The sequence below is a fragment of the Pseudophryne corroboree genome, chromosome 3, assembly GCF_028390025.1.
Source record: "Pseudophryne corroboree isolate aPseCor3 chromosome 3, aPseCor3.hap2, whole genome shotgun sequence".
Taxonomy (NCBI): domain Eukaryota; kingdom Metazoa; phylum Chordata; class Amphibia; order Anura; family Myobatrachidae; genus Pseudophryne; species Pseudophryne corroboree.
The window spans coordinates 412852563-412867685 of record NC_086446.1 but is presented as its reverse complement, the minus strand read 5'-3'; the positions used below and the strand labels follow the sequence as shown (position 1 = coordinate 412867685).

Below are 15123 nucleotides of genomic sequence, written 5' to 3'. Positions count from 1 at the left end.
GGTGTAATGGGTGTATAGGATGACATAAAATCAGACTGGACTGAGGATGTTGAACCTCTGCTTCAGCCTTTTTACCCTGAGAACCCCTGGCGACGAAGATATCACCCGTGTGGAGTCAAAAACCTGAAAGGGCACGAAAAAATCTAAAGGGAAGACCAGTAAAGGTCTGTCTTGGAGCTGGGGCAGTAGTAGGAGAAATCAAAGTGGACCTACCTCCATTGGTTCAAGAAATCCTGCAGAAAGTTCCTTCCCCAGAACCATCTGCCCCGTAGGATTTCATGTTTACTTGTCACTGTCGCAGCCCCAGAGGTCGTCGGGTTAAGACAGCCCAAGCGAAGATGCAGGGTCCGAGTCTGTAGACATGGAGACCTCCAAGGAACATAAAGCAGAATCGTGATTCTGACCTGTATCAAAGTATCAATTGATCCTGATGCGAAGCATCCTGTAACCTAGAGGACAATTGTTCCCCAACCTACCTGCTCCGGATACGGTAGAACCCTGCTGCCGCATATGTCGATGGATCCCTGAGCAAGGTTGCCTCAGGAAAACGGCGGCTTGATGGACCGGCGATACACCGAGGTGTATACCCTAGAGAGGTTCTGATACCATCTCCTGCCATCTGCGGGGAAAAGATAGGAAAACAAACCTTGTTTGATACCTGATATTGTGTATTCGGGTGTCTGTCGGCCGCCTACCGGAGCCTGCCCAGCTCATCCGAAACTGAACCAGTCGCTGTCATTTTCGTCAATGGCGTGGAACCCTGATGGACTTGACGTGTCCTCCTCCTTTACCTGCAGTATCAGATGAACTGCTGTATTATGTACCTGTATATTCTGAGACACTGGTTCAGATCCACAGAAAACAGACATCAGTAATGCATGGAATTTTAGCAAAGTTTCTTTTTGGAAAGGTGTGTTTGGTCCCGCTGTGATTTGATCCTGTGACCTTGGAAACCAAAGTCCAAGGGCTTACCTGATGAGTTATTGTCTGGTTAATAGTGACATTACCTGCATCATTGATCAAACAGGGGTGTGCAGGTGCGTGGAGGGCGAAGCAGATGGCTCCGCCGCATACTTCACACCTAAGAGGGAATTCTTCGACTATCCCAGGAGAGACAAACGAAAGGAGAAAAGGTGGGTTAAATAAACAGAGCCCTACGTAAGGTGTGCACTATAATGTGTAGTGACCGATACGATTAAAATAAACTTTCTGGAGCAGCGGAGACCTGAACCAGCAACGCTGCGCTGTGGGACAGGAGTCTTAGCCCTAGGCTATAGGAGTTCTCCTTAAAGTTTTGTTTGGATTCAAACCCCTGTTCAGATACCCGCTACTAGCGTACTGAGCCGCAGCGCTATTTGTCTTATGCCTTACACGCATTCCACAATTACAAATAGCATTAGTAACTAGTGACAACAAGGAATAATAAAGGGAAGGCAACACCCCGCCCTGTATTTAGTGTACCGCTAATTAAGGTGCACCAGATGTTTCTCTGAGGTTCCGCTGGCTTTTCAAAATGGTGACCAGCCTGTGAGAAAGATGGGGGAAAATGTTATGTGCAAGATGTTGTTATTAGAAAACATTGCGGAAGTAGCCTACAGCACCTGGTATTCCCAGGCGGTCTCCCATCCAAGTACTAACCGGGCCTGACCCTGCTTAGTTTCCGAGATCAGACGAGATCGGGCGTGTTCAGGGTGGTGTGGCCATAGGCTTTTATCCCCTATATCTGGTATTTTATGGATTTATCTATATACATACCTACACGCACTTAAATATATATATCTATATATATACATGCACAAACATAACTATATATGTATATATACACACACACCGTAGGTAAATAAATACTGCACAGTAGATCCTTTTAATTATTATTGAGCTGAGTCCCAGCTACTGTAATAGAGCAGGTTCCCTGATTTGCAAGTAGGAAAATGCTGGGTAGAGGACTCTACTGCAGGAGGAATGTATCTATATTTCAGCAGCCTGAAGTATCGAAAAGTTACAAATCCCAGAGCTGTTGCCTAGCGACGGGGAGACCTGGGAGCCCGCTGAGTAAAGCAGGTTAACTGTTAATATACCTGGGACTTTATTTGTATTTGTCTCTGAGTATGCAAGATTAGCCCACTGGGCTATAGGAGACACTGCAAATATGAAGCCAGGTCTGTGCATGGAGGAAATGGCCGCCAGAGTGAAACTCCTCTGGGCTATGCGATAAAATCTATATAGTGGATAACTGGATTAGTGCTGAGCCACTCTGACTATATCACATTCTCCTCAGCACCATGTGCATTAAACTCACATAAATGCCTATTACACTATAACAGTGGCCGGGGAGCGGAGAATGCTGAGCCCGCTGTACAGAGCGGGAGTTAGCTCCGCCCCCCGGCTATGGCGCCTTATTGCAAAACTAAGCGGGAAGCGAGCTGTACCCTCCGCTGGGCCTGCGAGTCACCGCCGGGGAGCGCTGAGCGCTGAGCCCGCTATACAGCGCTAGTAGAGCCCTGTATCTGCTAGCCGCCGCCGGGGAGTGTTGCGCTGAACAGAGCGCGAGTCGCCGCCTGGGAGCAGGGAGCGCTGAGCTCGCTCTACAGAGCGGGACTTAGCTCCGCCCCCTCCGTACAAGGCGCCAAATTTAAACATTGCTTTGCGCTCGAGCGGGATCCCTGTGCCGGCTCTGTGAGTCGCGCTGAGTGGGGATCTGTGCGGGGGGTGCGGGGAGCTGGGGGAGCAGAGGGTTATCAGAATGACACACACCCGTTTTTCAGTCAGGGTTGTATAAACACATACTCAGCCTCCCCCAATCATCCTGTCTGTTTCTCCATGAGGAGGACAGGTAAGGATACAATAAAGTACATTACAGCCCCAGAGAGCCCTTCTGGAGTGGGTTGTACAACAATAAACAGTGCATTGCTCTAAAAACATACATAGCCACCACAAATAAAGTATACTTCACTCACCACTGTGTTCTTGGTGGATCGGCCCCGACACACGCCGCACGCAGCGGCGTCCAGCCGGAATCTTCTGTGGTGGGGTGGTCCCGACACAAGCCGCACGCAGCGGTGTCCGACCATTTTTTGATACTCACCGCTGCCATGCTGCCGGAATCTTCTGCTGGATGGAGTGGCCGCGACACGCGCCGCACGCAGCGGTGTCCGCCAACTCAGGAGAGCTCAGTGTCTCCCTCAGCCGGGGCCCATCCCTAGCCGCACGCAGCTGCGATGGGACCCCGCCGGCAGCTCCCACGGTGCAGACTGGCAGTGGCAGAGCTGCCAGTCTGTGAGTGTGTGTAAGAAAAATAAAATAATAAAGAAAAAAGAAGAAAATTCTTCAGCTAAACCCAAGTGAACCAGCTACCTCGGGCACTTAACTAAGACTGGCTTGGAGGGGAGATAGTAGGGGAGGAGCTAGCCACAGTGTGAGAATTTTTAAAGTGCCAGCTACCAATACCACCTACTATCTCCCCATTGTAACTACACTCCAGTGGCCCCTAGTGGATGAAGGAGAAATTTATTAACCCATGGAGGTCTGGATTTGGAGTCACACTCAAAATTAAAGTGGAAAAACACACTACAGGCTGATCCAACTTTGATGTAATGTCCTTAAAACAAGTCAAAATGAGGCTCAGTAGTGTGTGTGGCCTCCACGTGCCTGTATGACCTCCCTACAACGCCTGGGCATGCTCCTGATGAGGTGGCAGATGGTCTCCTGAGGGATCTCCTCCCAGACCTGGACTAAAGCATCTGCCAACTCCTGGACAATCTGTGGTGCAGTCTGTTGGTGGATGGAGCATCCCAGATGTGCTCAATTGGATTCAGGTCTGGGGAATGGGCGGGCCAGTCCATAGCATCAATGCCTTCGTCTTGCAGGAACTGCTGACACACTCCAGCCAAATGAGGTCTAGCATTGTCTTGCATTAGGAGGAAACCAGGGCCAACCGCACCAGCATATGGTCTCACAAGGGGTCTGAGGATCTCATCTCGGTACCTAATGGCAGTCAGGCTACCTCTGGCGAGCACATGGAGGGCTGTGCGGCCCCCCAAAGAAATGCCACCCCACACCATTACTGACCCACTGCCAAACCGGTCATGCTGGAGGATGTTGCAGGCAGCAGAACGTTCTCCTTGGCATCTCCAGACTCTGTCACGTCTGTCACATGTGCTCAGTGAGAACCTGCTTTCATCTGTGAAGAGCACAGGGCGCCAGTGGCGAATTTGCCAATATTGGTGTTCTCTGGCAAATGCCAAACGTCCTGCACGGTGTTGGGCTGTAAGCACAACCCCCACCTGTGGACGTCGGGCCCTCATAACACCCTCATGGAGTCTGTTTCTGATCGTTTGAGTAGACACATGCACATTTGTGGCTTGCTGGAGGTCATTTTGCAGGGCTCTGGCAGTGCTCCTCCTGTTCCTCCTTGCACAAAGGTGGAGGTAGCGGTCCTGCTGCTGGGTTGTTGCCCTCCTATGGCCTCCGCCACGTCTCCTGATGTACTGGCCTGTCTCCTGGCAGCGCCTCCATGCTCTGGACACTACGCTGACAGACACAGCAAACCTTCTTGCCACAGCTCGCATTGATGTGCCATCCTGGATGAGCTGCACTACCTGAGCCACTTGTGTAGGTTGTAGACTCCATCTCATGCTACCACTAGAGTGAAAGCCCCGCCAGCTTTCAAAAGTGACCAAAACATCAGCCAGAAAGCATAGGAGCTGAGAAGTGGTCTGTGGTCACCACCTGCAGAACAACTCCTTTATTGGTGGGTTTCTTGCTAATTGCCTATAATTTTCACCTGTTGTCTATTCCATTTGCACAACAGCATGTGAAATTGATTGTCAATGAGTGTTGCTTCCTAAGTGGACAGTTTGATTTCACAGAAGTGTGATTGACTTGGAGTTACATTGTGTTGTTTAAGTGTTCCCTTTATTGGTTTGAGCAGTGTAGTTATAGCTATTAATATTTATGTGGTTTGCCAGATGGATGACCTCTTATTATCCCATGGATTGTCACGAGACGCTAGCCAGCCTCCAGACAATCAATGGCAAGATGTACAATGGATAGCTTATTTATGTGCAGGACTGTGCTCTCCAAATATACTCAAGAATCTTTCTGCCAGATTAATTGAGTTCTGTTCAGCTGTAAGGCATGGCACGTTGGTGGAACAGGTATGCAGAGTGGCCACTTGGTCTTCTTTGCATACGTTTTCAAAATTGTATTAATTGGATATCTTTGCATCAAGGGATGCTTCATTTGGCTGGAAGGTGCTCTGCACTGCCCAAGAGCATTGTAACCCTAAGGGACTGCTTTGGGAACTCTCTAAGGTTCCAGAATCCCTCACTGGAGAAAAGAGAAATAAGGAATGTTTACTTACATTAAATCCCTCTCTCTGACGTTATGGATAATACTGGACATCCTCCCTAGCACTCTGTGTTCTTTTCCAGTTTCTGTATTACTTTTCTCCTCTCCCTCATATATTCCATTCTATCTATTGGTCTTTGTTAGTGCAAAACTGACAGCTGTTGCTGCAGTAGGGGTATATAGAGTGGAAGGAGACTGTTTCCAGTGCCAAAACTTGAAAGAGCCCAGGATCCACTCTCCAATCATTAGGAAAAGCTGCAATGGACAACTGTCCGGTACACTGCGTATGTGCAAGACCCATACTGTTCATGTGCAGTATGCGTCCTTCATCCTCGCTCTCAAATCACTTGCAGACATCAGGTGACTGACAGTCTACACAGAGGCGTCACCGGGTGTTGTGACACAATTACAAACAATACAGAATGACAAACAAATAACAAATCACATACTAGCATTAAAAACAGGTACACAGAGAGTACAGATGCGGTAGCAATAAAGGCAAAAAAGTATACCACAATATATTGTGGTATACTTTTTTGCCTTTATTGCTACCGCATCTGTACTCTCTGTGTACCTGTTTTTAATGCTAGTAAGTGATTTGTTATTTGTTTGTCATTCTGTATTGTTTGTAATTGTGTATCTTTATGTATCTGTTTTCTTTTAGTGTGATGTCTCTGGTGGGAGGTGCGGTATGATGACATCATCTGTGGGCGTCGGAACGCCGTGTCCAAGCCGGAGCTCACAGCACATGAGGGGGGATATAAGGTATGTGTGTTTGCATTGTCTTTAACCTGAGGACGAAGTAAATAAACTTTGAAACGTCGTTATTGCTAACCTGCTGTTACATTTCATTATTACCGGAGTGCCGCCGACACCATTGTATATATATATATATATATATATATATATATGTGTATAGATATATATATATATATATATAAGTTTAAAAAAGAAAGGGATGGGGGGTAGCGACCAAAGGTGTCTATAAATAATTACAAGATATTTAAACAATATATAAACATTTATTTAAAAATAATTTAAAAATTTTTTAACAAACTTTTTCTAAAAAATGGGATAAAAAGCATATACACATATACATAAAATAATAAAGTGCAAAAGTATTAAAGTGCTTTTCTGAGTCAGAGGTCACTTAGATGCCCCATTGTATATATATATATATATATATATATATAAAAAAAATGTATTTTACGCTATATAAAACATGGGTGGTCATTCCGAGTTGTTTGTTTGTTGCCATTTTTTGCAACGGAGCGATTAGGTGGAGCATGCGCACGGTACGCAGCGCGCATGCGTTCAGTAATTTAACACAAAACTTTAGAGTTTTGCACAAGCTCGAGCAACGTTTTTTCATCGTTCGAGTGATCGTAGTTTGCTTGACAGGAAGTGGGTGCTTCTGGGCGGAAACTGTCCGTTTTCAGGGAGTGTGCTAAAAAAACGCAGGCGTTCCAGGTAAAAACGCAGGAGTGGCTGGCCGAACGCAGGGCGTGTTTGCGATGTCAAACCAGGAACTAAACGGACTGAGGTGATCGCAATCTAGGAGTAGGTCTGGAGCTACTCAGAAACTGCAAGGAATTATTTATTAGCAGTTCTGCTAATCTTTCGTTCGCTATTCTGCTAAGCTAAGATACACTCCCAGAGGGTGGCGGCCTAGCGTTTGTAATGCTGCTAAAAGCAGCTAGCGAGCGAACAACTCGGAATGACCACCATGATACTGAAGCATCCTATATTTGGTGTTGTTTGAAATGTCACAAGATATAATATCGTACAGTTGAATATACTGATCAGTATAAGCTACAACATTGAAGACATTATTGTACCCTAATGTGCTAGAAATCAGTAGATAATGTATTATTTCCATGCTGTGTGAACTGTACTAAGAGCCTAATTTCTATGTCCTGTATACAAATGACATATAACTTGTACCTGAATGGATGTGACTGTGAAGTTTTAGGTAGTGCTCCCGTCTGAATAATTTCTTACAGATCTGACACTTGTAACGCCCACCTCCTCCATGAGTAGGCAAGTGTCTTCTTAAATATCTCTCACATGGAAAAACCTGGGAAAAAGGATATTGAAATAAATCTTCATTACTTCAAACATATTGTTGTAACAGGAGTTTTAAACTTAAGGTACACACAAAATTATATCATGTACGATTTGTCCGCTTCCAATCGATCGGAACGAGAAATTATTCAAATCGTATGGTGTGTACGCAATATCACAATGATGATGCGTGCACCTGTGGGTTGGTAGCAACAGCCTCAGATATTTTGTACAGTACATGCAAGAAGATCTGGGGCTGTTGCTAGCGTTGCCATGCTGTCGAATGCAACATGCCCCCACCCCCACCCTGTCACTCCCAGATTCGGCAAGTGTGTACATGCCCGGTCTTGTTCTTAACGTTGTCACGCTGGGTACACATCGCCTCGTGTGTACCCAGCTTCATATTAATTCCCTGTACAGAGCTTCCATTAGGACTTTAGCACTTAAAAAAAACCCCAATGGTTTGTGGGTCATTTAGACCATTTAGGGCGTGTACACACGCCCGCTCAGTTCAGCTGTCAATCACCACTGGCTGCAGCAGCTTGTGTATGGGCGGTCGGCTGGTCACCCGTACACACACAGCGATGCGCCAATATATCGGTAGATATATTGGCCGCTGGCTGTGCTGCTAGGCTGACCCGATATGTCTGTGAACAATGGAGTTCACAGACATATCACCCGTACACACTGGCTGACGGACCCGCGACATATCGGCCGGTCAATAGAACGGACGATATATCGGCCAGTGTATACGGGCCTTAAGATATTAATGTCAGACTGTCCACTCACAACGTAAGATTGGTATTTCACACAAGTATAAAAGTTAATTATGAAACATCTACAGTCCAGACCTAGGATGGAATTACTTCCCTTCTCAGACATGACAGAAAAGAAGAATGATACAGATACACAATACACTAACAGAAAAGGAATCATGTAGGTAGCAAACACAGAATTTAGAAATACAAGAGTGAAATACAGAGGCCCACTCTGAAAGAAATCCTCCAGCTGTAGAATACTTCACTATAATTTGGATACAGGTGAAGCAAAGCCAGAGCTTCACATACATGTGTATATTTTAGCAGGCTTCAGTCAGTGAATTTAAAGCTGGGATTGCACCGTGCCTGCAGAGAACAGCACACAGCAGGTTACTATCCTGTTTAGGAAGGACCCCTTGTAGTACTGGCGCTACCTCAGCCTGCTCTGTTCTGCTGGCTACCCATTGATGTAGTTGGCCACTACAGTGGTAAATCCAGAGAACAGTGGAGGTGAGTTAAAAGAAATACAAATATAGGCTGCAAAAGAAGCATCCTGCAGGATGGGGATACAGAATAGGGAGAAGCCCAAAGTCAGCATGGGGGCTCTATAGGCTGTGAGTCATCTAAATTGATGTAAGAGAAATGGGTATTAAATCCAATAGGGAACATTTACAAAAGCCCATGTTCATTAAAACAATGCTGTAAAACATGGAACCTAATTAGATTATGCCATTTGTCCTGCTTTTCAGTATCAACACAACATATTAGTTGTTGTACCTAACAACAAGATTACTCACGCTCCCTCATAGTAAATATAGATGAGTGAATCAGGACTCTGCAGAACATGATTTATGGAAGAGTCAAATGAAAAATAATGATGGATGGAAAGCAAGATGTCTCACCTTCTGGCAGTGTGGACATGGGTAGCTGTGTGTGGCTGTCTGTAGATGTTGCTCCAGTGCCTCTGGGGTAGAGTATTTATTCATGCACTTCAAACACCTGAGCCAAAGGATGGCACATAATAACTAAATATCCCTTTATCTAGGACACAAGGCTAAAACATGTTTTGGTATGTTATAGAGCAGAGGTTCTCAAACTCGGTCCTCAGGACCCTACACGGTGCATGTTTTGCAGGTCTCCTCACAGAATCGCAAGTGAAATAATTAGCTCCACCTGTGGACCTTTTAAAATGTGTCAGTGAGTAATTAATACACCTGTGCACCTGCTGGGTTACCTGCAAAACATGCACTGTGTGTGCCCCCGAGGACCGAGTTTGAGAACCTCTGTTACAGAGCATGAACAATATATTGGCCTCTCATTAAACTGTCAGGATATCGTGCTCATCAAACACTGCTATAATTCTGTAAACATTGGTACTGCTATGTACTAACTTAAGGTGCATACACACGGTGAGATTTTGGCTATCTTTGATTTTGACTATGCGATATTGGCTATGACCGATTTTGACTATACTTTAGTATTAGATAGTCGGGACCGTGCATCGTAATCGCAAGCTGCGTACACACGGTGCAATTTGTGCTAACTTTTCTTGCGATTTTGAATACATAGTCAAAATCGCAAGGATATATTGAATATATTGCACCGTCTGTGTGCACCTTTACTGAGATGAAGCAATAAATAAATAAATAGAGCAGGACATTATTTTGGAAAGCTAAAGGTGGGTACACACTAGGCGTTGTGCTCTATGAGCAACATTGCCTAGTGATTTCCCTCACCAGGCCGGGACGCCCAATGGCGGGCATACACACTGTGCGATATCATTAATGATATCGCACAGTGACGTCATGCCACAATCGACGGAGTATGCAGTTTTGGACGATGAATCCAAATTAAGCTGCATGCACGGCCGACACCAAAGGTCATTAACGACCCGCAGGGCCGCACATTGCTCGTCGGCATACACACTTAGCGATAAAGTGAGCGACGTTGCTCAGGAAGGGTCAAAATGAGCAACATCGTTTATTTTATTCTAAACAAAAAAAGCAGCAGTACTTTGGTGATGTGCGCAAACACAGGCTGCTTTAACGTATATAACCTCCCTAACAGGTGTCACCACACCCACAAATAAACACAAACAGCAAAAACGGCAGGAGGGAATACTCGTATAAGCGCCTATTCCTGTAAAATAAAAATAAAGTTTATACGTTCCTTGTATGTTGTATATGTGATGAGATTCTCTTGTCCTCGGTCTCCAATGTTTCAGTCCTTAATCGGGAATACTCAGTCCCAATGGATATATATGAAAAAAGAAACAAAGGCAGATGTGTAGAAATGCTTCGTGTTCGTCTTATTTTCTATTACCCACTAGGCTTTAAGAAAGGGAGATAATGAAGCTCCACAGTGCGTACCCCAACTCACAATGGAGTACACCAAGACGTATATATCACGGTTTCTTTATAACATGACCACGTATGACCTTCACCCCGAAATTTCTAGAAAAGAATGCGTACCCTACTCACTTAAAAAATCCCCCCAAAAAGTGAGGAGAACTGTTATTATATCACCCACTTTTTGGGGGGATTTTTTACTCCATTTTGGATAAAGAAACCCAGATAGGAGGGTATTACCATCTGATGTGTGAGTGTGGGTACGCATCCCTGTCTAGAAACTCCTTGGTGAAGGTCACATGTGGTCCTATTGAAAAGATACCAATATACACACATCTTGGGGAACTTCATTGTGAGTTGGGGTACGCTTTATAAATAACCACCATCCTTCCTTCTGGTTTAAGTGGGCTATATATAACTATATAGGTATAAGACATTTCTACACATTGTCTGTTACCTTCTTTCCGCATACCCATGGGAACTGAGAATTCCCGGTGAAAGGACTGGTGATAGAGGGAAGAGAAGAGTCTCCACACATACATTTCATCTAGACCAAAGAAACCTTTCAGAGTTTGAAAACTCCCTCCTCATAAGTGAGTAGGGTACGCATTCTTTTCTAGAAATTTCGGGGTGAAGGTCATACGTGGTCATGTTATAAAGAAACCGTGATATATACGTCTTGGTGTACTCCATTGTGAGTTGGGGTACGCACTGTGGAGCTTCATTATCTCCCTTTCTTAAAGCCTAGTGGGTAATAGAAAATAAGACGAACACGAAGCATTTCTACACATCTGCCTTTGTTTCTTTTTTCATATATATCCATTGGGACTGAGTATTCCCGATTAAGGACTGAAACATTGGAGACAGAGGACAAGAGAATCTCATCACATATACAACATACAAGGAACGTATAAACTTTATTTTTATTTTACAGGAATAGGCGCTTATACGAGTATTCCCTCCTGCCGTTTTTGCTGTTTATCGTTTATTTTATTGCTAAGTGTGTACCCACCCACCTTAAGAATAAAATGTGGATAGATAAATAAATAAAATCTTCAGAATCTCAAAATTGCTGAACATGATATAGCATTAAACATTATACTTTACTTGTACACAGCCATTTCCTTCTTGGGGGCAATCAGGGGCAACAAGCTATGTGAATACTGGTGGACCCCCATCTCATACAGAGAAGAAAAGTCTTTGTTGCAGATGTGGCATCGATAGGTCAACTCCTCCTGGTGGGTTTTGATGTGCTCTAGGAACTGTTCCAGTTTCTGAGATGTATGAGTGCAGCCCTTGACCACACACTTGAATACCTGTAAACATTTTACAGCAATGTATAACAGTGGTCAATAGTCAACTGGAGAATATCATGGGTTGAAAATGTAAGGGCAGTTATCATTGAAAAAATAAGAATTTACTTACCGATAATTCTATTTCTCATAGTCCGTAGTGGATGCTGGGAACTCCGTAAGGACCATGGGGAATAGCGGCTCCGCAGGAGACTGGGCACAAAAGTAAAAGCTTTAGGACTACCTGGTGTGCACTGACTCCTCCCCCTATGACCCTCCTCCAAGCCTCAGTTAGGATACTGTGCCCGGACGAGCGTACACAATAAGGAAGGATTTTGAATCCCGGGTAAGACTCATACCAGTCACACCAATCACACCGTACAACCTGTGATCTGAACCCAGTTAACAGCATGATAACAGAGGAGCCTCTGAAAGATGGCTCACAACAATAATAACCCGATTTTTGTAACAATAACTATGTACAAGTATTGCAGACAATCCGCACTTGGGATGGGCGCCCAGCATCCACTACGGACTATGAGAAATAGAATTATCGGTAAGTAAATTCTTATTTTCTCTGACGTCCTAGTGGATGCTGGGAACTCCGTAAGGACCATGGGGATTATACCAAAGCTCCCAAACGGGCGGGAGAGTGCGGATGACTCTGCAGCACCGAATGAGAGAACTCCAGGTCCTCCTCAGCCAGGGTATCAAATTTGTAGAATTTAGCAAACGTGTTTGCCCCTGACCAAGTAGCTGCTCGGCAAAGTTGTAAAGCCGAGACCCCTCGGGCAGCCGCCCAAGATGAGCCCACCTTCCTTGTGGAATGGGCTTTTACAGATTTAGGCTGTGGCAGGCCTGCCACAGAATGTGCAAGCTGAATTGTACTACAAATCCAACGAGCAATAGTCTGCTTAGAAGCAGGAGCACCCAGCTTATTGGGTGCATACAGGATAAACAGCGAGTCAGATTTACTGACTCCAGCCGTCCTGGAAACATATATTTTCAGGGCCCTGACTACGTCCAGCAACTTGGAGTCCTCCAAGTCCCTAGTAGCCGCAGGCACCACAATAGGCTGGTTCAAGTGAAATGCTGAAACCACCTTAGGGAGAAATTGAGGACGAGTCCTCAATTCTGCCCTGTCCGTATGAAAAATTAGGTAAGGGCTTTTATAGGATAAAGCCGCCAATTCTGAGACACGCCTGGCTGAAGCCAGGGCTAACAACATTACCACTTTCCAAGTGAGATATTTTAAGTCCACAGTGGAGAGTGGTTCAAACCAATGTGATTTTAGGAACCCCAAAACTACATTGAGATCCCAAGGTGCCACTGGAGGCACAAAAGGAGGCTGTATATGCAGTACCCCCTTGACAATCGTCTGAACTTCAGGAACTGAAGCCAGTTCTTTCTGGAAGAAAATCGACAGGGCCGAAATTTGAACCTTAATGGACCCTAATTTTAGGCCCATAGACAGTCCTGTTTGCAGGAAATGTAGGAAACGACCCAGTTGAAATTCCTCTGTAGGGGCCTTCCTGGCCTCGCACCACGCAACATATTTACGCCAAATCCGGTGATAATGTTGCACGGTTACATCCTTCCTGGCTTTGATCAGGGTAGGGATGACTTCATCCGGAATGCCTTTTTCCTTCAGGATCCGGCGTTCAACCGCCATGCCGTCAAACGCAGCCGCGGTAAGTCTTGGAACAGACAGGGTCCCTGCTGAAGCAGGTCCTTTCTTAGAGGTAGAGGCCACGGGTCCTCTGTGAGCATCTCTTGAAGTTCCGTGTACCAAGTCCTTCTTGGCCAATCCGGAGCCACGAGTATAGTCCTTTCTCCTCTCCTTCTTATGATCCTCAGTACCTTGGGTATGAGAGGCAGAGGAGGGAACACATACACTGACTGGTACACCCACGGTGTTACCAGAGCGTCCACAGCTATTGCCTGAGGGTCCCTTGACCTGGCGCAATACCTGTCCAGTTTTTTGTTGAGGCGGGACGCCATCATGTCCACCTTTGGTTTTTCCCAACGGTTCACAATCATGTGGAAGACTTCTGGGTGAAGTCCCCACTCCCCCGGATGGAGGTCGTGTCTGCTGAGGAAGTCTGCTTCCCAGTTGTCCACTCCCGGAATGAACACTGCTGACAGTGCTATCACATGATTTTCCGCCCAGCGAAGAATCCTTGCAACTTCTGTCATTGCCCTCCTGCTTCTTGTGCCGCCCCGTCTGTTTACGTGGGCGACTGCCGTGATGTTGTCTGACTGGATCAGCACCGGCTGACCTTGAAGCAGAGGTCTTGCTAGGCTTAGAGCATTGTAGATGGCCCTTAGCTCCAGGATATTTATATGAAGTGATGTCTCCAGGCTTGACCACAAGCCCTGGAAATTTCGTCCCTGTGTGACTGCTCCCCAGCCTCTCAGGCTGGCATCCGTGGTCACCAGGACCCAGTCCTGAATGCCGAATCTGCGGCCCTCTAGAAGATGAGCACTCTGCAACCACCACAGGAGAGACACCCTTGTCCTTGGTGACAAGATTATCCGCTGATGCATCTGAAGATGCGACCCGGACCATTTGTCTAGCAGATCCCACTGGAAGGTTCTTGCGTGGAATCTGCCGAATGGGATTGCTTCGTAAGAAGCCACCATCTTTCCCAGGACCCTTGTGCATTGATGCACTGAGACTTGGCCTGGTTTTAGGAGATTCCTGACTAGTTCGGATAACTCCCTGGCTTTCTCCTCTGGGAGAAACACCTTTTTCTGGACTGTGTCCAGGATCATCCCTAGGAATAGGAGTCGGGTAGTCGGGATCAGCTGAGATTTTGGAATATTGAGAATCCAACCGTGCTGGCGCAGCACTATCTGAGATAGTGCTACCCCGACTTCCAACTGTTCCCTGGATCTTGCCCTTATCAGGAGATCGTCCAAGTAAGGGATAACTAAAACTCCCTTCCTTCGAAGGAGTATCATCATTTCGGCCATTACCTTGGTAAAGACCCGGGGTGCCGTGGACAATCCAAACGGCAGCGTCTGAAACTGATAGTGACAGTTCTGTACCACAAACCTGAGGTACCCTTGGTGAGAAGGGCAAATTGGGACATGTAGGTAAGCATCTTTGATGTCCAGAGACACCATATAGTCCCCGTCTTCCAGGTTTGCAATCACTGCTCTGAGTGACTCCATCTTGAATTTGAACCTTTGTATGTAAGTGTTCAAGGATTTTAGGTTTAAAATTGGTCTCACCGAGCCGTCCGGCTTCGCTACCACAAATAGTGTGGAATAGTACCCCTTTCCCTGTTGTAGGAGGGGTACCTTGAT

General features: G+C 45.9%; 1 protein-coding gene and 1 non-coding gene across 3 annotated transcripts in view; both read right to left on the bottom strand.

Moving 5' to 3' along the window:
* ZNF341 (zinc finger protein 341) overlaps nucleotides 1–15123 on the bottom strand; it is a 156039-nt gene that overhangs the window by 55839 nt on the left and 85077 nt on the right. For both annotated transcript variants that reach the window (XM_063960219.1, XM_063960220.1), the window contains exons 10-12: nucleotides 11627–11835; nucleotides 9074–9170; nucleotides 7294–7426 (exon numbers count right to left, since the gene is read on the bottom strand). In XM_063960219.1, the coding sequence (XP_063816289.1) occupies nucleotides 7294–7426; nucleotides 9074–9170; nucleotides 11627–11835 (439 nt within the window). The remainder of the gene's footprint in view (nucleotides 1–7293; nucleotides 7427–9073; nucleotides 9171–11626; nucleotides 11836–15123) is intronic.
* On the bottom strand, nucleotides 1590–1708 carry LOC135061729 (5S ribosomal RNA). The gene has a single exon (XR_010248102.1). It is a non-coding gene; the product is annotated as a 5S ribosomal RNA (ribosomal RNA).